The 23,896-nt window shown below is 41.1% G+C and overlaps 1 protein-coding gene across 1 annotated transcript in view; it reads right to left on the bottom strand.

The window, feature by feature from the left end:
* LOC139471455 (uncharacterized) overlaps positions 1-23,896 on the bottom strand; it is a 141,452-nt gene that overhangs the window by 86,558 nt on the left and 30,998 nt on the right. The window contains 16 exon segments of the mRNA XM_071253816.1: positions 574-719; positions 1,140-1,351; positions 1,826-1,950; positions 2,551-2,759; positions 2,966-3,155; positions 3,990-4,164; positions 4,728-4,836; positions 5,402-5,492; positions 6,335-6,456; positions 7,837-7,895; positions 9,146-9,231; positions 9,988-10,100; positions 10,588-10,648; positions 13,780-13,912; positions 14,492-14,525; positions 21,408-21,498. Coding sequence (XP_071109917.1) covers positions 574-719; positions 1,140-1,351; positions 1,826-1,950; positions 2,551-2,759; positions 2,966-3,155; positions 3,990-4,164; positions 4,728-4,836; positions 5,402-5,492; positions 6,335-6,456; positions 7,837-7,895; positions 9,146-9,231; positions 9,988-10,100; positions 10,588-10,648; positions 13,780-13,912; positions 14,492-14,525; positions 21,408-21,498 — 1,956 coding nt within the window.

Below are 23,896 nucleotides of genomic sequence, written 5' to 3'. Positions count from 1 at the left end.
GGGCGAACCGGGATTCGAACCTACAATCATAGGTTTCTGGCGTGCCAAAGGGACGCAAGTCTGCACAGGGAATCGCGGCCACCCGTGCCCCCGACAAGGACATGAAGAACTGCACAATTAAATAAACCCTAAAAAGACATCTTTGCGAATCACATAAGAAACAATATAATATTATAATGACAGTTGCAAGAGATATTCTCTTTTAAAAATGTTTTCAGATTTAATCTGATGTGATAGTAATCTTGATGGCATTTTGACAATCAATTGTCTTCCTATTACACTGTAGGGCTCCAGACGTCTTGACTACTAATACGACTGAGCGTAGACATATAATAGAACGCTAGACGTTGGAAACAATATTGGAAACGTTTAAAGGCAAATCAAAGTCATGTGTTTACAGGTTGTGGCTGATGGTCCTGAATGGACACATCATGCAGACAGGAGTGTGGGTAGGGAGGGGTGGTGGTTGGGGAGACAGCGGTAGTCCTAAATAGTTGAGTGCCAACAGTTGTTAAGCTGAGACAGACTCGACTCCACAAAAGTGCGATTCAAGAGGTTGCATTGTGAGGTCACCTGCAGCATGTTCAGGTTGTAAGACGCTCCTCCCTTGAAGCAAATCCTCCCCATAAAGAAGTCCAGGTTCTTTCCCTTGAAGCCAAGGTGGATGCGGGCGAAAGCTTCATCGTGGATGTTTATTCTCATGTGTCCGCTCAGAGGCTCTGTAACATGCAGTGATCATATGCAATAGCACTGGAAGGAATTGCCCTCTTTTAAAGCTTTGAAGAAACACGAAATAAACTGTCAGATACAGTATACAGAATAAATAGAGACAAATAATAAAAAAAAATTGAAGGTCAAATAACTTCCGTTCCACAGAATCCTTCAAATGTAGGAATTACGAATTGCTTTGGATTGCTTTCACTTTGGTTTGCTTCAACATTAATTGGGTTTGGTATTCGGCAAATGTTTTCAAATGTCAACCTGACATAATAGTCAACGTCAACAATGATGTTTTATAACGTCTACATTTGAATCTGAATTACGTAAATAATGAATATCTATTTTTTTAGCCGTCTTGTCTTGAACAATCTGGATACGATATAAGGGTATATACATGTATGGCATTGACACTAGCATACCTATTTTGAAGTCTAAAGCGTTGTTAATAATCAATCCAAAGGACGCTCCAATGGTTGTTGACCCAAGCATCTTCTTCCAGTCTACACTTGGTGAAGCCAGTATGAATTCGATCTTCTCATCAAAGAGTCCCCTTTTGTGTCGGTCGTGTACCTCAATGTCCCGCTTGCCAACATAGCGGGGGTCCACGTGAAATATGGATCCAGTCATAGGACTGTAATGTATCAATGTATTATGTTTTCAACAGCTTTTCAGTTGCGTAAAATCAGTTCAATTTGAAGGAAAGACTCAAAGTCAAAGGTGATGCCAACGGACACGGGTAGGGGGCTCGTAAGAGACCAAGTCTCATTATCCACAAGTGGATATTAACGTGGCTAAAGGATGCAACTGTAAAATAAATAGCGTGGTATAGGACAACCAGGCGACTACTGCCAACAAGCTAGGGAGCCAGAGGTACACAGAAATGAGTGAGTAAGACAGTAGAATTTACTGACACTTTTCATGGCGAGTCTGGAACAAGAGTCTTTAGCCACAGAGCTACCCATCAGCCCAATGAGGTATTGAGGAAGGTACAATTCGTACAAGCTGGTACACCATGAGCTGCTGGCTTTGTAGGGAACATATCATGGTGCCACGAAAAAGGATAATGTATGAATTCTTTTAACACACAAAATCATTCAACATTCACCCTTCTTGTCTGTACATGGGAGCGATTATGGCAGCTTTTGGGTGGGCCTGGTATTGTAGCAGAGCTTCATATCGGACCTTCTCGTCGTCATCGTACAGGGCTGTCTTTAACATCAGATGTGCTGCCTGCAACAGGGGGTATATCATTCATACATACATGCTGTCTTCAACATGAGATGTGCTGCCTGCAACAGGGGATATATCCTTCATACATGCAGGCTGTCTTTAACATCAGATGTGCTGCCTGCAACAGGGGATATAGAATTCATACATACAGGCTGACTTCAACATTAGATGTGCTGTCTGCAACAGGGAATATATCATTCACACATGCACAACTGTCTTCAACATCAGATGTGCTGCCTGCAACAGGTTATATATAATTCATACATGTATAACACGCATAATTGCCCATATCAGATCGTGCTCAACATTGCTGAGATGCCTGTTTATATTTGTTGCCAACATAATGTGCAGACTTTGTATCCTGGGTTCGAGCATCAATCAAATAAACCAAATGTTGAAGGAGTAAGATCGTAATTTGGCATAGTCAGACAATATAATTAAAGCTCCTACTTGAGATCTCGAATTAAAGTATGGTCATGGCGACTTGCAAACTTCAGAGATTTCGCTACAGAAAATATTCGGTAGTGAAAGTGTACTGTCTCAACTGAGTAAATCATTTGAAGTATTGTTTAAAAGTTAGTTTAAAATCATTTCCAATACCCCTTCGTGTCGGTACTTCCTCATGGCGTGTATCCCAGCTCGCTTCACCCACTGAGAGTTGGTGGTGTTGACATGTGACACAATCATCTCAAATGATTGGTCGAGACCGGCATTACCCAGAGATCCCAGCAAGATAACTCTCCAACGGTCGTCATCAAGGACTTCACGTTCTGTCATGGTGGACCGTTTCTGACGGAACATCCAGGGATCTGGAACAGATTTGTAGATACGTAATCGACAACTGAATGATGATCACGGTTAGTTTTTAAGGCTGCAGTCAGTAATATTAAGGCTATGTCAGTCGGTCTGTAAGAACAGTATCAGTCAGAGTCAGAGTCAGAGAAACCTATGACTGGAATATGCAAAGGTCAAAGCCATCGGGTACGACGAAACACAATCAAAACGTAATTCTCACCGTGCAATCCGAGCCAGCCCTCAAGCTTCAGGACAATATTAACCGCTTCCTCCTTCCTCCCAGCGTCCAACAGTCGCCTAGCAACCACCCCCAATGCCAGCACCATTCTGTGATATGTTTCTTGTTCCTGTAAAGCCACTGGGGCCTTATCGCGCTCAAAACACAGGCTCTTCAGTTTCGTGATGATATTCTGTACAACATGTGAAAAAATACCCGAATAATCGTGGATTTAAGTTCAAACCGCATCGTTCAGATCCCTTTGAACTTTCTACCACGTAAAGTTGACACTCCGTGAATTAATAGTACAACTGGTCGTAGAAGCCATGTTCGCGGCTACCAAAGTTAAAAACACTTTGCTGGATCAGCGTTCTTGCGACGAATAACAGTTACGTGATTTGTGGAGACTTCAGACTTCGTGTAATATCGAGTATAACAAAAGGAAACATTGCTATAACAATTCTGTCTGCACATTTACACACCATATAGTCGGCGCTTCTCTGTTCAATCGTGACAAAAGGACAAGGCATTATAAGGGGAACATGATATTTAAGTGTAAGATCACACATACTTACGTCTAAAGGTGATCCCATGTATAACATGATCTTGTAACTATTATACCACATATATTTACACTTTCTTCTTTCAGTGGTCCATCAAGTGAGATAACGTACATCATTTGGGTATAACTGTTATATCACACATATTTACACTTACATCTATCGGTGGTCAATCGAGTGAGATTATGTACAACATGAGCGTGTGACTGTTATATCACACATATTTACACTTACGTCTATCGGTGGTCCATCAAATGAGATGATGTACAACATGAGCTTGTAAGTGTTATATGACACATATTTACACTTACATCTATCAATGGTCCATCCAGTGAGATGATGCGGAACATGAGCTTGCAACTGTCATATCACACATATTTACACTTTCGTCTATCGGTGGTCCATCAAATTAGATTATGTACAACATAAGCTTGTAACTGTTATATAACACACATAGTTACACTTACGTCTATCGGTGGTCCATCAAGTGAGATGATGTGGAACATGAGTCTCTTCACCAGGGAGGAGTCGGGTCTGGATCTGTTGAGCACAAGGTCTAGCAGGAGCTGCTGGGACAGGTCTGTGGTCAGACTAGCGATAGCATCAAACATATGGTTCTGGTCCTTGAAGGTCTTGGTCAGTCTGAAAGAGATGGAGGGTACTCTTGTAAGCATGGTGGTTTAATGATATCCTAGTGTGCCAGACTATGCATCACTTCAGGGCAAAATAAGTAAACTACACGGAAAACGATAACTCATCTTCGCTGAGGTCACCATGAAAGGGACTATTGCTTTTTCGCAACATAGCAACCAGCTATTTTCTGTAAAACTCGCATCTTAAATAGGGTAACGGGGATATTTACTGGTACCCAAAAGGACCTCTATTGTACATCAAGTGCACAAAAAAGGGAATGATGTGGTAGATAATGTCATTCAGCTTTGATAGAGTTTACAAATACTATTTGTTTGATATATTTATTAGTAGAAAAATAAATGCACTTTTCGATGGTAAATGATAAACTTTCTGGGCCGTTTTAATACGAAAATAATTTGAAATAATGTACATAACGAAATGTGTATGCATACATGTACGCAGAAGATTCCTTTCACCATTGCTTTCGTAACTGACGTCACATACAATATTGATCTATATAATGTCATTTCCTTCAAACTGTTTCAATTTGTGTACTTGAAGGGTCTATTCACCTCGGCCTATCTGTCAGGTACTTTTCAGCTAGGAGAACCAACGCCTGGTCAGGTAAGTCTTGGAGAACAGATACAATTCCCGTGAAACATTTGTCCAACTTCTTCGAACCTGAAAAAAAGCACAAACATTTTAAATAATCCAGATTCTTCTTTTATTACTAAAAATAAGATAGCTCTAAACGCAAAAAAACAATGAAGAGTGCTTATTTCTAGATAAAATATTGTTCTATAAGGACGTTATTGCTGGAGATCTGAACATGCGCTCGAAACGTTGTATATTGGACGACGTTATTTTTAGGAGTGTCTAGTGAGTTGTTCCCCATAGATGTAGGTGTGCCACGCAAATAAACGCGATGAACAATCGCATCCAACAGCGGGAGAGATGAGACAATAAAACACTGCAAGGATAATAGACCACTCGGGGCGGCGCCCCATGGTTTATTCTCCCTGCAGTGTTTTATTGTACAAAAAACAACTCCCAATCGTCGTTCATTTCTTGAAAAACACCTATGGAAATGGACAGTCGTGGTTACGTGCAATCTGTTACAATTGGATCAACTATATGATTTAGAGGCTTATATTTGCCAATGCCGTATAGCCTTGAATGTTACACGGCAGTGTTGCATTGATTTCACATTGTCAAAACTCCTGGACATATATACACGTAACTGTACCTTTTTCTGGCTCGTTTCGCATGCAAGTGAGGTTCCCCCTCACATATTGCAGGTATTCCTTCACATCGATTGCTGGCTTCTTGCGCTTCACCTGGAATACCAACGTACAAATGTTCAGGATGCTGCGTTGCAGTACGAGTAGGTACATTTTTAATTCATCGTCCAATACCTTTTTCCTATAAAATACATACGTATATTTTGTTTCCTCGTTTTTGATTGGTTCCTTGTCTATCCGGTCTATTGACCGATTGACAAAAGCGTTAGCATGATATATCCTGAACACAATAATAAGGGAGTGTGACGGGCTTGGGGTTATATTTTATGCATTCTTCACTGCAAAAAATATCCCCACAATTATTCATGATCCCTAACGTTTTTTGGTCATATTTTTTTATAACCCAAGATAACTAATTGTCTTAAAGTTTATCACAACAGAGTTTCTCTGCATATAATGTCTCAAAAGCATTGATTCTTTACATATATATTGCCTCATTCCTTTCTCTAACACTTTAGAAACAAGATCACATGAATCATCTCTGACTTGAAGACTTTTGATTTAATCATACGTTGTTTTTTTCAGGAATGTTTGTGTTGTGTGCGAAAAGACATGTTTATGTTCACCCTAACAGTTTAACACCTGAAAAAAAAATGCTTGATGTATCAGATTGACTGTAAATGTAGATATGAGTAGGGCACAAATAGCAGAGGATATAAATCGCTAGTTTTGTAAACAGTTGATCAGGCCCATTTCTCACTTGTATCTGTAGAATATCTCAACATACTTCGGCCTGTCATGATTCGCACTATCGACTGTTCTTTATGCAGAGATTTCTATCGGATATGGAAAGGGTTTTGTCGCTTCATTAACGGAATTGCACTGGATAATTCAAATTAATAAAGTATACAACATTTTGTTAAAGCTAAACTTGTTACCTCTTTGATATGAATGGACGCCCTCGTGATGTCTGTCTTTGGTCTGCTGGGAATACTGACGGCCTTGTGTCTGCTGAGGAACACCAACTTTCCTCTGCCTTGAGCTGACATCTCGGGGTATTCTGGAGACAGTACTCAGTTAGACTTTTATGTGTTACAGTTTCAAAACACTCTTCTTCACAAAACGGAAACGTTAATTTTCTCGAATCGTGATGAAACAGTTCAAGTGTCCCATAGGAGCTTAAAGAACAGAATGGAAAATTGTTCAGGTTTGTTTGCCACAAATTAGTCAATTCATTGTTAATTTCTTGATTCAGTAAAATCTTTTTCATTCGTAAGCATAAGTGTCTGGATCCGCGTATGAATTTACTGAATGCTTTCATTTAATTGTATATATAGTTCCTTCTAGTTGATTGAATTTGGGATAAATTGGGCACTGTGTTAGTCTATAAAAAACTGTCGCGAAAATATACATCTGCCCTGTCAAACTCACACAATAACTGTTGAAGTACACAGCATTAAGCTGAGTATGCAGTCATCCAAACAGATGGTATGGACATTACATTGTGGACATTGTGGACAATTCACAAATAAAGTGTTTAAAATATTGGTTTAATATCATCCGTATGCCAGAACATCGGCTTCCGAAAAAAGCTTATAACATGCTCTTTTATTTAGATAGTATCGGTAAGGTTACATGGGTATCGCATATTAGGACACTATTATTCTCACATGGATATGGGTATATATGGCTTAACCAATCTGTTGGTGATCAACATTTATTTCTAAATGATTTTCGTAAAATAGCAATAAATATGTTCTATCAAGGGTGGCAATGCAATTTGGAAAATAGTTCACGTTATGATTTGTACAGAACATTTAAGACTCTATTAGAGCCAGAAAAATATCTATCAGTTTTAACAAATAGTCACCTAAGAAATGGATATATTAAATACAGACTTGGCTTGTCAAAACTTATGATTAACTATGGACGGAATATATCACTTGAAAGAATACAAAGAATTTGTCCATTCTGTAACTCTGCAATAGAAGACGAAATACATTTTACCTTTGAATGTCCTTGTTATGCAGAATTACGTAATAAATATATACCAGAATGTTTCTTATCTAAGACGAGTAGAATAGCTTTTGTTTCTATTTTGTCATCGAATGATGCCGATGTAATGTTTAAACTATCTTTATTTGTAAAACATGGGATGGAACTACGAAATAACATGTTGAGTGGAAATTCATAATTTTAATTACCTCACCCTAGAAATTATCACCGATTGTTAAATGAATGTTATATTTATATATTTTTTGTTGTATCTCCCAATCTGTAAATTCTCACCCACTGTATTTATCTGAACTTGTATATGGGCCGATGGCCTTTGATACAATAAACATCTTTGACTTTGACTTGACATTAGTAGAAGCGTCTGTAAAATATTTTACTACCGTTGACAGCCGTAAGGGGTCTGTCGTTACTTGAAAATGCTTACCCATTTCCGTGAAGTTGTTGACCGCTTTTACAGGGCGACTGTTTTCATACGGGTTGTATCTAGTTAAAAATCAGAAATAAGCAGTCGTATTGGTTAATACTGAGGAATGTACACAGTTATCAACGGTACTAAATAGGTCTACTGATTGGCTTACTATTACAATCATTTTGAGTGTGGTGCTCCTTATATAATATCTATATTCATTGAGGCCGAGAGAGGCCCGCGATTGTGGGGTTTACCAAAGTGTCACTATCTCACATTAATCTCAAATCATAGGATATATAACTGAAATACCTTCAAAGCTGCGTTATACTCAACCCATTTACTAATTTATTAAGACTGAGTATAAAGATGGTCATGTGATTAAAATCGATGTAGAGGAAGAGGATGATGATGATGATGATGACAATGAGGCAGAGGAGGAGGAGGACGAGAATGATGATGAGGAGGAGGAGGAAGAGGAAGGAGAAGAAGAGGAAGAGGATTATGACTAGGAGGAAGAGGAGGAAGAGGATGATAATGATGAGGAGGTGGAAGAGGAAAAAGAAGAGAAAGAGGGGAAGAGGATGATGATGATGATGACAATGAGGCGGAGGAGGAGGAGGAAGAGAATGATGATGATGAGGAGGAGGAAGAGGAATGAGAAGAAGAGGAAGAGGATTATGATGATGATGACAATGAGGCGGAGGAGGAGGAGGAACAGAATGGTGATGAGGAGGAGGAGGAAGAGGAAGGAGAAGAAGAGGAAGAGGATTATGACTAGGAGGAAGAGGAGGAAGAGGATGATAATGATGAGGAGGTGGAAGAGGAAAAAGAAGAGAAAGAGGGGAAGAGGATGATGATGATGATGACAATGAGGCGGAGGAGGACGAGGAGGAAGAGAATGATGATGATGAGGAGGAGGAAGAGGAATGAGAAGAAGAGGAAGAGGATTATGACTAGGAGGAAGAGGAGGAAGAGGATGATAATGATGAGGAGGTGGAAGAGGAAAAAGAAGGGGAAGAGGAAGAGGGGGAAGAGGAGGAGGAGGAAGAGGAAGATGGTGATGATGATAAAGCTAGAATTTATGCAAATACTGCACGTTTACCACTATAGTGCAGCCCACGAGCACAGTTATGGTGCTGACAAACCTAGATACACAGTCTTGGCGAACCAGGATTCGAACCCACGATCACGTGGCATGACTAAGAGACGCAGCACTGCATAGCAAACTGTCACTCTGCCCCACCTCCTCATGCAAGGGTGGGGTATATAAATATGATAACATCAACATCAAGATGTTCTCAAGGGAAATATTTAATATCCTCACCCTTCTGCAGTCTTATGCATGACCTGTAACTTTTCCTCCACCTGAATGGTGTGCATAGTCCCAAGGGCAGAGTCGTAATACAACGTCTGAAAACATAGTCATTAATCAACATTATAGCAATTTAATATATAAATATTGATTCAATGTGAGTCTTTCACCCAGGTTCAGTTTCTTGGAAGACATTCCTGATTTAAGCTTATTCTGCCATATCACGCCATGTTGTTTAGTCAGATTAAACACAAACAGGTACTTATTATTTGATTCAGTTGTTTTGAGTTCTTGGATCGTATTCCATGTGTGATGAACTCGTCACTCTCAGTGCCTGCATATTCATGTGATAACTGTGACTAATTAATTATGATTTGTCAACAAAAATAAAATGAAATAACAAGAACAAATTATGTAGAATGGGGATGTCCGAGTTACGTGGAAATTCTCCAATTTGAAACACATCACTACTAAATTAGCTGTGGGTGGAGCACGTGCACGTTCCTGAAAAATAATTGTGCGTTCGGAAAATGGGATGAAGTCAAAGGTGTGTTTTGTTATACGCTCGTCCTGTTTGCATCCAGGCTTTAATCTGCCCAAAACAATGTGATGAAAAGGACACAGATGAGCAACTGAATCTGAATCACTCTGAATCTGAATCTGATCCCTCCGGTTTGGAAGGACTTATTGACCTTTCTTATGCATTTTGCATAATAGCAATATAGTCACTGTCCATTATGAACTGTCATTTGAAAGTATACTGCATTTGCAGAAGATTTTTAAAATCAATATCACTTTCAAAGATTATTTTCGTAATATGTTTCATCGTCAGCGGCAGAAACTACGTCATCTACCTTGGTATACTCTGACGTCGCATGCTTGACGGGGTGGTGGCCAGGGTGTCGTGTCTTGGTGAACACGTGACCTGTGAGAGTCGGCCGCACAGTGTAGGTGGCGTTGTGGGGACCTGGAGTATGAATGTTACAGATACACAAACTCAAATAGCGTTAATGAGTTCTAAAATCAGGAAATTGTCAGCTATTAAAGAAGAGGACAAATATCAGCCAAACAGCTATACAGTTTCTCGGAAAATGAGACTGTGTAACTGTCCATGTTTGCATGCAATAGAACTTCCATAAAACACATAACCACGATCAAGATGAAATAAAAATGTTTTCAGATCATTCTGCTTTTAAGCAATTCACCTGCCATTTCGTTATATGATATGCGTGCTTCCCCTTCCATGTGTGATGCTCTGATACTGGCTTCATTTAGATTTTTACTGCTAATCGTGACTTGGCCAACAATGTCACAACCCCCTGGCCTCAACCTTCCACGACCACAACCCCTCCACGACCACAACCACTCCACGACCAACAACCTCTCCACGACCACCAACACCAACTCTGACACCCAATACATGACCTTCCCAAAACCGTTTCCCAGATCCTTACCCTCATTTCCAGTCTCTCTCACGTGATAGCCCCAGCCGTCGTCAGTTGCATGGACATGGCCCTGAAAAGACAACCAAGAAACTTAATGTTCGTGTGATTAATACATTGTACCCACATGCTATGGATGCTGAGAGAACGAATGTTGCTTTGCATCCCAATCAGTTCAATCAGGATTGCTGCAATAGGGTCACCCTAAACCAGTGGACGATAACATAAGCAACAAACCGTCGGGTAAAGATGAATTGTGGATTCAAACGCACGTTCAGAGGATCCTGAAACGGATAAGGGACGCAACACTCCACCTAGGACCACTTTGATCCCCTGACTTTTTGTAGACAGGCTTATTGTTTATCATGTCCACATGATCTGTCTGTTCTCTTATATCACTTTATAGCACTGACGTTTTGTAGGTAATAAGGCTAGAGCGAAATATATGTTCCGACAGGAATGGCGTGTCTCACCGTGACATTGTTGGCATTGGTGAAAAAAATGAATAGTTTCTTTGAGGGTGCTTAGTAAATAAATAGTTTGTTGGAAATAGCTCGGAGAAAATTGTTGTTCCCCAAAACAAAAACCCACCACTCTCCCCATACAAATCAAATGGATGCTCCATTTTTTCAATTGATAAGTACTGCCTGTGGTCATTAAATCTGTATTCCGATAAATACTGTATCTATCCCATTCAAAGTTATATATGCATACTAACATCTGTTAATAATCTTGAGATCATAAGACGTTTGTCAATGGGAATTTTTCTGCAAGCAGTGTACGATCAGGCAGACAATTGACTGCAAATACTGTAATGTTGTAGCATGGGCCGATTGGATCAATGACATAACTAGAAAACATTGACATACATGCATGAGATAATTGCTCAGTCAGTTAAACGTCTTCAGCTATCAATAGGCACGTGAATGCTGTGTCCCCTTTCAATGATGTCCATATTTCGAACAGAATCATCACTGTACTGACTCAGCTAGAGATTCCTGGTTACAATAGGTCTTTCTTATCTATGCTGGTCGTAAGTTGATCGGGTGGTCAAGAAAGCTGACTGCCCGTTATAGTCACCCGACGCCGTTTTTCGTTTCTCGTATTATCAATGACTAGTTTGCCTGGTCCATACTCGAGTGGGGGCCACGGGTGGCCCAGTCGTCTAAGGCGCCGTGATTCGCTGTGCAGAGTTCCGTTTCTTTGGGCACGCCAGAAACCTATGATTGTAGGTTCGAATCACCCATTATATTTCTAGGTTTGTCAGCACCACACCCGTGCTCATGGGTTTCACCGAAGTGGTAAACGTCTGAGACCTGCATCACTTTGGGCTTTCCACCCACATTAAGCTGACACGCCGCGATATAACTGCTGCGACGTGCCGTTTCGTGGACGCTGAACCACAACGAGGGAATGCCCAGATCTCATGAAAACGTAATCAAAGGTCTCGACTGTTCATTGGTTACCTTTGTTAGCTGTGTACAAAAGGCAGCGGTGTTGTACGAGGAAGCAGAACGTATGAAATGTTAAAATTCCCGGACGACAAATTTCCCGTTGGGACAGGGAGGCAGAATTTGTAAGGGTGTTAGAGACTTGAAATTTTCATTTGTGTTTATTTCGTGACGAGCGTTGTTGGATTAGTTCTCCAACACACAATTGGCTGTCAGCCCGGGAAGATCCGGTTTAGAATTGGTCTTCAGCAACCAATTCGTGGAGTATGAGGAGACTAACAGAATCGGGAGGTCAGGCTCTCTAACTTGGCTAATGAATGCCTTTGTAACTGATGCCAATTGTGAAGATTTGGCATCCAGGGTGTTAAGGGAAGGGTTAGACATTGAACTACAATCTGAGGATGAGCAAGTCTTTCACCCGAGATGCTTTTCTTAGATGTAGATTGAAAAACAATTGACAACAGACATAGGTAAGAATATTCATTTGGGTGAACACTTACCCTTTTTGCACATTCTAGTCATAATGATTTATACTACTCATAAGAAGCTAAGGACCACCCTGATTTTTCCTTTAAATATGATATGCCAGATAAACTATAATCATATGAAGGAGTCGAGTGTTCATTAACTTCTCTTGAGTAGAATATTTGATCATGTCAGCAGTCCAAAAGTGTAAGAAACAAAAACGCTAGAAATTTAGCCACTTGAACATATCTCATAATTTTCATACCGACATTTCAAAACTTTCCTTTGAAACTTGACATTTCCCGTGGGTCAAAAGGAAAGCTGGAAATTATGCAGGTTATACATGTAGATGATAACGACTTTGGAATTTGCTGACAAACAAAGCATCGTAATGAGGATAAAAGTGGGATTCGAACCTATTATCATAGGGTTCTGGGACGCCCAAGGGAAGTAATTCTGCCTTCAGAATGGCAGTGTTTTTCACGACGGGCCACTCATGCCCACGCAGGGAGTCTAATACTATGTGGTGAGGAGCAGAAAAGAATGGTTGTTGACATCCGTCCACTCGATATAGCGTTTACGTCGATGTTACGAGGTAGATCTGAATCGACTGAGAAAGAATCTCTAATTAATCACTGTGGTGAAGTAACGGATTTCCGCTTGTCTCGAACTACTAGTAACTCGATGCATTTCCCACGTATGGTCCCGAGGACAAGTTAAGAAGGTTTCACTGTACACTAATCGATACTTCTTGTTTAAAGTAAAATTATAGTTACGACAGGGTTGATGCTTTCATCGTTTTGTGCAAATGGACCACTCATTGCATTATGACACGTGTTTTCACGGGGATGGGGTGGCCTTAAGGTTAAAGCGTTCTCTCGTCATGCTAAAAACACGAGTTTAATTAACAGGTATAATGATGATGTCTGGTGTCCCTCCTAGTGATATTGCTGGGATACAGCTAAAAGCGGCGTTAACCATCAGTCACTCACCGATGTGATCGGAACATTTGAAAGTCTTCCAACAATATTCCAACAATACCACGTGCTCTGTGAATCATCGAGACTGGATCAAACAAACCAGTGGTTGACTGCGTGAAGAACGGTCCACGTCATCGAGGCACAGCGCCACGCAATCAGCCATGTCACCATTCGACCCTCATTAGTCCGCCCCTACTTTAAGCATGGGGAACTGGGATCATGCCTAACCCGGAATCCCCATCGGTGCCCAGTTTAACTCTGGGAGACAGAGACCCCTGATTAACTTTGACATAACAGTCAGTAATTACCTCAGTGGCCTGATGTAGACGAGACGCGAACATGGCGGCGGCTCCCTTCTTCATGGCAACAGCTTCATCATCGTCGTCGGGAGGGTGGTAGACGTGGAGAATCTCGCCATGGGGCGTGATCACAAACGAGAACCTGCGAGATACAGTTTGAATGTAGATATGAAGATCTGATATATATCATGCTCAAGCCTGACACATCTTGAAGACTTGAGATAACGGGCAGTGTCAAGATATATTTTGCGATTGATTACATCTACCCTGTCTTATTTGAGACGTTGTCTCACCTTCACAAACGGTAGTAGTTACAACGTCTTTCCCCAGACTGGATTTGGCCCCAGTCCGTGTAGCAACGCTTAACTACCCTAATAACTGCAAACCTAGGATGCAGCATAAACTCACTCCATCCCTCACTCACTCACTCCATCCCTCACTCACTCACTCCATCTCTCACTTCATCACTCACTCACTCCATCACTCCATCTCTCACTCACTCACTCCATCACTCACTCTCACTTAATCTGTCACTCCTTCACTCAATCCATTTCTCTCTTCATCACTCTCTTGTACTCCATCACTCACTCACTCACTCATTGTCATACCGTGATACGAGGTCATGACATTGGCTACACCTAACATTTCCGTCCTATCCCAATAACATACTTTGAGCAAAGAGATATTTACACGTATTCGCGCTCTCTCTACTAACTATTACCATTTCGAGAAGTCCAAACGGTGGCCGATGGTGTCTGAAATTAAAGAAGAAAATAAAGTGAGCATGAAGTAGGTTATCAAATGTTAACAGACATGTTATGTCTAGCTTGACAACAAGGGCAGTATCAACAGCAAATAGAGCTAACACTTACACAGCAACAAATTGAATCGTTCGACTTTCCCTTACACAGCAGCAAATTGAATCGTTCGGCCTCCCCTTACACAGAAACAATTTGAATCGTTCGGCCTCCCCTCACACAGCAACAAATTAATTCGTTCAGCTTTCCCTTACCAACAGCAAATTGAATCGTTCGGCCTCCCCTTACACACCAACAACTTGAATCGTTCGGCCTACCCTTTCACAGCAACAAATTGAATTGTTTGGCTTTCCCTTGCACAGCAACAAATTGAATGGTTCGGCTTTCCCTTACACAGCAACAAATTGAATCGTTCGGCTCTCCCTCACACAGCAACAAATTGAATCGTTTGGCTCTCCCATACACACCAACAAATTAAATTGTTCGGCCTCCCCTTTCACAGCAACAAATTGAATCGTTCGGCCTCCCCTTACACAGTGATAAATTGAATCGTTCGGCTTCCCCTTACACAGCAACAAATTGAATCGTTCGGCCTCCCCTTTCACAGCAACAAATTGAATCGTTTGGCTTTCCCTTTCACAGCAACAAATTGAATCGTTCGGCTTTCCCTTACACAACAGCAAATTGAATCGTTCGGCTCTACCTTACACAGCAGCAAATTGAATCGTTCGGCCTCCCCTTACACAGTAATAAATTGAATGGTTCGGCCTCCCCTCACACAGCAACAAGTGAATCGTGTGGTCTCCTCTTTCACAGCAACAAGTGAATCATTTTGCCCTACCTCCCCTTACACAGCAGCAAATTGAATCGTTCAGCTTCCCCTCACACACCAACAAATTGAATTATTCGACTTCCCCTTACACAGCATCAAATTGAATCGTTCGGCCTCCCCTTTCACAGCAACAAGTGAATCCTTTTGCCCTCCCTCCCCTTACACAGCAACAAACTGAATCTATGACATCCCCCCTCCCCTCACACAGCAGCAAATTGAATCGTTCAGCTTCCCCTCACACAGCAACAAATTGAATCGTTCGGCTTCCCCTTTCACAGCAACAAATTGAATCTTTTGGCTTCCCCTTACACAGCAACAAATTGAATCCTTCGACTTTCCCTTACACAGCAACAAATTGAATCGTTCGGCCTCCCCTTACGCAGCAACAACTGGAATCGTTCGGCTTTCCCTTTCACAGCAACAAATTGAATCGTTTGGCTTTCCCTTGCACAGCAACAAATTGAATGGTTCGGCTTTCCCTTACACAGCAGCAAATTGAATGGTTCGGCTCTCCCTCACACAGCAACAAATTGAATCGTTTGGCTCTCCCTTACACACCAACAAATTGGATCTTTCGGTCTCCCCTTACACACCAACAAATTGGATCGTTCGGTCTCCCCTTACACAGCAACAACTTGAATCGTTCGGCCTACCCTTTCACAGCAACAAATTGAATCGTTTGGCTTTCCCTTGCACAGCAACAAATTGAATGGTTCGGCTTTCCCTTACACAGCAACAAATTGAATCGTTCGGCTCTCCCTTACACAGCAACAAATTGAATCGTTTGGCCTCCCCTTTCACAGCAACAAATTGAATCGTTCGGCTTCCCCTTTCACAGCAACAAATTGAATCGTTTGGCTTTCCCTTTCAGAGCAACAAATTGAATGGTTCGGCCTCCCCTCACACACCAACAAATTGAATCATTCGACTTCCCCTTACACAGCATCAAATTGAATCGTTCGGCCTCCCCTTTCACAGCAACAAGTGAATCCTTTAGATCCCCCCCCCCCCCCCTTTACACAGCAACCAACTGAATCTTCACATCCCCCTCCCCTCACACAGCAGCAATTTGAATCGCACGGCCTCCCCTTTCACAGCAACAAATTCAATGGGTCGGCCTCCCCTTACACAGCAACAAACTGAATCTTTCGGCCTCCCTTACGCAGCAACAAATTGAATCGCTCGGCCTCCACTTTAACAGCAACAAATTGAATCGTTTGGCTTTCCTTTGCACAGCAACAAATTGAATCAATCGGCTTTCCCTTACACAGCAGCAAATTGAATAGTTCGGCTCTCCCTTACACAGCAACAAATTGAATCTTTTGGCTTCCCCTTACACAGCAACAAATTGAATCGTTCGACTTTCCCTTACACAGCAGCAAATTGAATCGTTCGGCTTTCCCTTACACAGACACAAATTGAATCGTTCGGCCTCCCCTTTCACAGAAACAAATTAAATCAATCGGCCTCCCCTTACACAGTAATAAATTGAATCGTTCGGCTTCCCCTTTCACAACAACACATTGAATGGTTCGGCTTTCCCTAACACAGCAGCAAATTGAATCGTTCAGCTCTCCCTTACACAGCAACAAATTGAATCGTTCGGCCTCCCTTACCCAGTAATGAATTGAATGGTTCGGCCTTCCCCCACACAGCAACAAATTGAATCGTGTGGCCTCCCCTTTCACAGAAACAAATTCAATGGGTCGGCCTCCCCTTGCACACCAACAAATTTGAATGTTCGGCCTCCCCTTACACAGCAACACATTGAATCGTTCGGCTTCCTCTTTCACAGCAACAAATTGAATCGTTCGGCTTCCCCTTGCACAGCAACAAATTGAATGGTTCGGCTTTCCCTTACACAGTAATAAATTGAATCGTTCGGCTCTCCCTTACACAGCAACAAATTGAATCGTTTGGCCTCCCCTTTCACGGCAATAAATTGAATCGCTCGGCTTCCCCTTTCACAGAAACAACTGAACCTTTTGGCCTCCCCTTTCACAGCAACAAATTGATTCATTCGGCTTTCCCTTTCACAGCAACAAATTGTATCGTTCGGCTTTCCCTTACACAGCAACAAACTGAATCGCTCGGCCTCCCCTTACACAGCAACAAATAGAATGGTTCGGCTTTCCCTTACACAACAACATATTGAATCGTTCCGCCTCCCCTTACACAGCCACAAATTGAATCATTCAGCTTCCCCTCACACAGCAACAAATTGAATCGTTCGGCTTCCCCTTACACAGCATCCAATTGAATCGCTCGGCCTCCCCTTTCACAGCAACAAATTGAATGGGTCGGCCTCCCCTTACACAGCAACAAATTGAATCGTTCGGCCTCCCCTTTCAGAGCAACAAATTGAATCGTTTGGCTTTCCCTTGCACGGTAACAAATTGAATGGTTCAGCTTTCCCTTACACAGCAGCAAATTGAATGGTTCGGCCTCCCCTTTCACAGCAACAAATTGAATCGTTCGGCTTCCCCTTACACAGTAATAAATTGAATCGTTCGGCTTCCCCTTTCACAGCAACAAATTGAATCGTTCGGCTTCCCCTATCACAATGAACAACTGAATCGTTCGGCCTCCCCTTTCACAGCAACAAATAGAATGGTTGGGCCTCCCCTTACACAACAACATATTGAATCGTTCGGCCTCCCCTCACACAGCAACAAATTGAATGGTTCGGCCTCCCCTTTCACAGCAACAAATTTAATCGTTCGACCTCCCCTTACACAGTAATAAATTGAATCATTCGGCCTCCCCTTTCACAGCAACAAATAGAATGGTTCGCCCTTCCCTCACACAGCAACAAATAGAATGGTTCGGCTTTCCCTTACACAACAACATATTGAATAGTTCGGCCTCCCCTTTCACAGCAATAAATTGAATCGCTCGGCTTCCCCTTTCACAGCAACAAATTGAATCGTTTGGCTTTCCCTTGCACAGCAACAAATTGAATGGTTCAGCTTTCCCTTACACAGCAGCAAATTGAATGGTTCGGCCTCCCCTTTCACAGCAACAAATTGAATCGTTCGGCCTCCCCTTACACAGTAATAAATTGAATCGTTCGGCTTCCCCTTTCACAGCAACAAATTGAATCGTTCGGCTTCCCCTATCACAATGAACAACTGAATCGTTCGGCCTCCCCTTTCACAGCAACAAATAGAATGGTTGGGCCTCCCCTTACACAACAACATATTGAATCGTTCGGCCTCCCCTCACACAGCAACAAATTGAATGGTTCGGCCTCCCCTTTCACAGCAACAAATTTAATCGTTCGACCTCCCCTTACACAGTAATAAATTGAATCGTTCGGCCTCCCCTTTCACAGCAACAAATAGAATGGTTCGCCCTTCCCTCACACAGCAACAAATAGAATGGTTCGGCTTTCCCTTACACAACAACATATTGAATCGTTCGGCCTCCCCTTTCACAGCAATAAATTGAATCGCTCGGCTTCCCCTTTCACAGCAACAAATTGTATCGTTCGGGTTCCCCTTTCACAGCAACAACTGAATCGTTCGGCCTCACCTTTCACAGCAACAAATTGAATCGTTCGGCTTTCCCTTTCACAGCAACAAGTTGAATGGTTCGGCCTCCTTTACACAGCAACATATTGAATCGTCCGGCCTCCCCTTTCAGAGCAATAAATTGAATGGTTCGCCCTCCCCTCACACAGCATCAAATCGAATCATGTGGCCTCCCCTTTCACAGCAACATGTGAATGATTTTGCCCTCCCACCGCTTACACAGCAACAATGACATCGTTCGGCCTTACGCAGCATCCAATTGAATTGTTTGGCCTCCCCTTACACAGTAACAAATTGAATCGTTCGGCCTTCCCTTACACAGCAACATGTTGAATCGTTCGGCCTCCCCTTACACAGCAACAAATTGAATCGTTCCGCGTCCCCTTACACAGCAACAACTGAATCCTTTTGGCTCCCCCTTACACAGCAACAAACTGAATGTTTCACATCCCCCCGCCCCTCACACAGCAGCAAATGGAATCGTTCGACTTCCCCTCACACAGCAGTAAATTAAATTGTTCGGCTCCCCCTTTCAAAGCAACAAATTGAATCGCTCGGAAAATTCTGTGTTTTGGTCTTATTATAAGTTGAATTTGCGATAATACGTTTTCCCCTGTTTGAGTGACAGCTAGTTTGTTAAAAATGAACTGACCAGGCGTGACATTGCGGTAGTTGCGACGCTTTGATCAAAGAATACTTTATCATTCGACTGACTTTGAAGATCATGCAAGATTCACCACGCACTAGGGTTGTTATTTATAAAATTCCTCGTATCAGTTGGAACGTGATTTCCAATGCTTCACGAAAACTAGGAGTGGAAAAAACGTTCATTGTGACATTCAATACGAGATACGATTTTCTTTTTAAATTTAGGATTTCAAGCAGGCGTGTACTATGTAGCCAATTCAAACTTAATGTTACCGCCGAGTTAGCAGCAAGCATTGGACTTAGCAGCTGTAAAGCAACTTTAATATGTATGTATTTTAAAAAAAATGTCAGTGTTAACTTAACACTAGAAGAAAACGTTCGTGTTTATAAAGGAAAACCGGCTCTACACACCAAATCGCCAATACTTCACAGAATTAGTCAGATATTTTCTCTGAAGCCGCTCATTACTGGTATCAGATTGGAAAAGGTCCATATTTTGTTGTCAGAGATTAAACAGAGATACCTCCCAAATAACTTCATAAACAATCTGCTCATCATAAGACTTGGAGGAAGAGTGACGAATTGTCATGCAAAATTTGAAAATCGCATCCGTCACCATTCGTGTCATTCCGGGTCAAGCCGAATAGCGACTCGAGTCATTCTCATGGCCATTTTGCTTTGTTAGTTTGCATGGATATGTTCTTAATAATACACGGTTGACATTTACAACCATGAGATATTCAGTTTCGTGTCATTTTCGTCTGTTTCAGACTCTACTTATAAAGAAATAATACAAACGAAGGGGTTTTGGAGAAAAGCTTTAATAATCAATCATACGCGCATTCCTACTGGTTTGTGGTTTCGTAATCGACACTGTTCGACAATATCAAGATGACGAGTATCGTTGCAGGTGGCGGGTAAGAGCGAGTTGTGACGAAAGAGGAACCGTTCAGTGACGTCTCCATCATATTTATGACCTCTCCACCATTTTATCGAGATAAAATCAATCTATTATGGGAACAATTTCTTGTTTTACAACTTACTATTCATCGGGTTTAGTGTCACTTGAAACGACACGCATTTTACGTTTACAGATGTCTTCACGCTTCACATGGGCACATGGTGGGAGTGGGGGATATTGGGGTGTTTGTTGGTGGTGGGTTGGTTGACATATGGAGATTCGGGGATAGGGTAGAGTATAGTAGTGTGTGCTAAACTCTACACAACACGCGAGGGTTCATAGGGTACACTAATGTTCAATACAGCCTGTTTTGTGCAGTGTATCAATTCACAAATGTTACGTGCCAGGTATATTCGGCAACGCCTAACTGAGGCATGCCATGTGCTGTCATCCGTATATCCCCAGACTGTAGCAGCGTGCTGGGGCTTGAGTAACATTCCCTTCACTATCAATAGCTAATGATAAAGACACACAAGTCTTCCTGGTTCATGTTAAATTACATAGAGCAAACTCGGACTTCGTAACCCGTGAAGATCCGGGGTAGAATAGGTCATCCTATGCTTGCGGGATCGGGTGGTCAGGCTCGCTAACTTGGTTGACGCATGTCATCGTATCCCAATTGTGTGCATCGATATCATGATATCAATCTCTGGATTGTCTGGTCCAGACTCGATTACTTACAGACCGCCGTTATATTGTTGGAATATTGCTGTGTGTAGTATTTTTTATTGTATCAGTAGTAGTAGTAGTAGTGAGTGAGTGAATATTGCTTAACGCCGCATCAGCAATTTTGCAGCTATTCGCGGCGATGTAGTAGTAGTAGTAGTAGTAGTAGTAGTAGTAGTAGTAGTAGTAGTAGTAGGAGGAGGAGGAGGAGGAGGAGGAGGAGGAGGAGTAGTTGCTACCTTCTGTGTGTTTGGTCTTCAGAGCCAGAGCATACACCTTCACGTAGACCTCCTGTCCGTCCCCGCTGTCTCCGACGTTGATGTAGCCGACCTGAATCAATCAATCAATCAAACAATCTTAAGTCATGGTACTGATGAGGCCAAAGGCCTAAAGGTACATTGTCTGGGGCGTGTTACAAATTCATACATTTTCTTGGTTTCATAGCATGATAAATGAACATTGATAAATATCTCATAGTTTCTGTACAATCACAAGTCATTAATGTACAAAATTTGTTACCGTTTGGGTTGTGGTAGAAATATGTATTCAGATATTTTGCTCTTAAATCAATAAACACTGGACATAAAAAGTGCTATTCATTTTCAATACAATCAGTTTCACAAATCCTACAAAGTATATGTTCTCTTGCAATACCTTCATATCTGCCTGTTACAATAAATAGACCTGACTCACAGACCCAAGATGATGTGCATGAAAAGAGTGTTCTGTCATAGACACAAGATGATGTACAGGAGTAGAGTGTTCTATCATAGACACAAGATGATTTACAGGAGTAGAGTGTTCTATCATAGACATTACCTCTGTGTAAGCAGGGTATTCCGCGTATATTCATAATACCGTTTGTATAAACCCAAATAAGGTTTAATGAATTGAATCTTACGTGTTTGCTTATTTTCCCCAACCTGGTCCTAGACCGTCTCCATGGTCTAGTGATAGAGCGTCCTCCCGGAGACCGGAAGATCCGGGGTTCGCACTTCGACCGTGTCGTACCACACAACGTGTTAAAAGATGGTACTTGTTACCCTGCCTGGCGCTCGGCATTTAGGGGCTAAAACAAGGACTGGTCGCCTCGGAGTTAGTATATTGTGTGTGTGAGTGGGGTATTCGTGTTTAACTGCGGTATGGTATCTCAGTGGGCCAGCACTATAACATCGGCATTAATCCGGACTGGTACAAGTTGACACACACACAAATCAAGTTCATGTTCCTAAAGCTGTTTTCATGCCCAATGGAAGCTGTTCAATTCGTGAGATAATCGAGACTGGTTATCCTCTGGCCTTGACGTTTTATATTTACGTTGACGTTTTTATTTATTGAGACGTTGTATATTTACAAAGGCGTTATATATTTACGGAGACGTTTTATATTTACGAAGATCTAGACGTTTTATATTTAGGTTGACGTTTTATATTTACGTTGACGTTTTATATATACGTTGACGTTTATATTTACGTTGACGTTTTTTATTTACGGAGACGTTTTATATTTACGAAGACGTTTTATATTTACGGAGACGTTTTATATTCACGTTGACGTTTTATTATTACGTTGACGTTTTATATTTACGAAGACGTTTTATATTTACGAAGACGTTTTATATTTGCGATGAAGTTTTATATTTACGGAGACCTTTTATATTAACGTTGACGTTTTATATTTACGGAGACGTTTTATATTCACGTTGACGTTTTATATTTACGTTGACATTTTATATTTACGAAGACGTTTTGTAGTTACGGAGACGTTTTATATACGTTGACGTTTTTTTTTTTACGAAGACGTTTATATTTACGTTGACGTTTTATATTTACGAAGACGTTTTATATTTACGTTGACGTTTTATATTTACGGAGACGTTTTATATTCACGTTTACGTTTTATATTTACGTTGACGTTTTATATTACGAAGATGTTTTATATTTACGAAGACGTTTTATATTAACGTTGACGTTTTATATTTACGGAGACGTTATATTTACGTTGACTTTTTATATTTACGGAGACGTTTTATATTTACGGAGACGTTTTATATTCACGTTTACGTTTTATATTTACGTTGACGTTTTATATTACGAAGATGTTTTATATTTACGAAGACGTTTTATATTAACGTTGACGTTTTATATTTACGGAGACGTTATATTTACGTTGACTTTTTATATTTACGGAGACGTTTTATATTCACATTGACGTTTTATATTTACGGCGATGTTTTATATTCACGTTGACGTTTTATATTTACGTTGACGTTTTATATTTACGAAGACGTTTTGCAGTTACGGAGACGTTTTATATATACGTTGACGTTTAATATTTACGGAGATGTTTTATATTTACGAAGACATTTTATATTTACGTTGACGTTTTATATTTACGGAGACGTTATATTTACGTTGACGTTTATTATTTACGGAGACGTTTTATATTCACGTTGACGTTTTATATTTACGGAGACGTTTTATATTTACGTTGACGTTTTATATTTACGAAGACGTTTTGTAGTTACGGAGACGTTTTATATATACATTGACGTTTTATATTCACGGAGATGTTTTATATTTACGAAGACGTTTTATATTTCATTGACGTTTTACATTTACGTTGACGTTTTATATTCACGTTGACGTTTTATATTTACGAAGACGTTTTGCAGTTACGGAGACGTTTTATATTTACGTTGACGTTTTATATTCACGCAGATGTTTTA

Source organism: Haliotis cracherodii, unplaced genomic scaffold (genome assembly GCF_022045235.1).
Source record: "Haliotis cracherodii isolate W230 unplaced genomic scaffold, xgHalCrac1.p SCAF_22, whole genome shotgun sequence".
Lineage (NCBI taxonomy): Eukaryota > Metazoa > Mollusca > Gastropoda > Lepetellida > Haliotidae > Haliotis > Haliotis cracherodii.
Note: the sequence above shows the minus strand (reverse complement) of the source record. Positions and strands in the feature narration are given on the sequence as shown.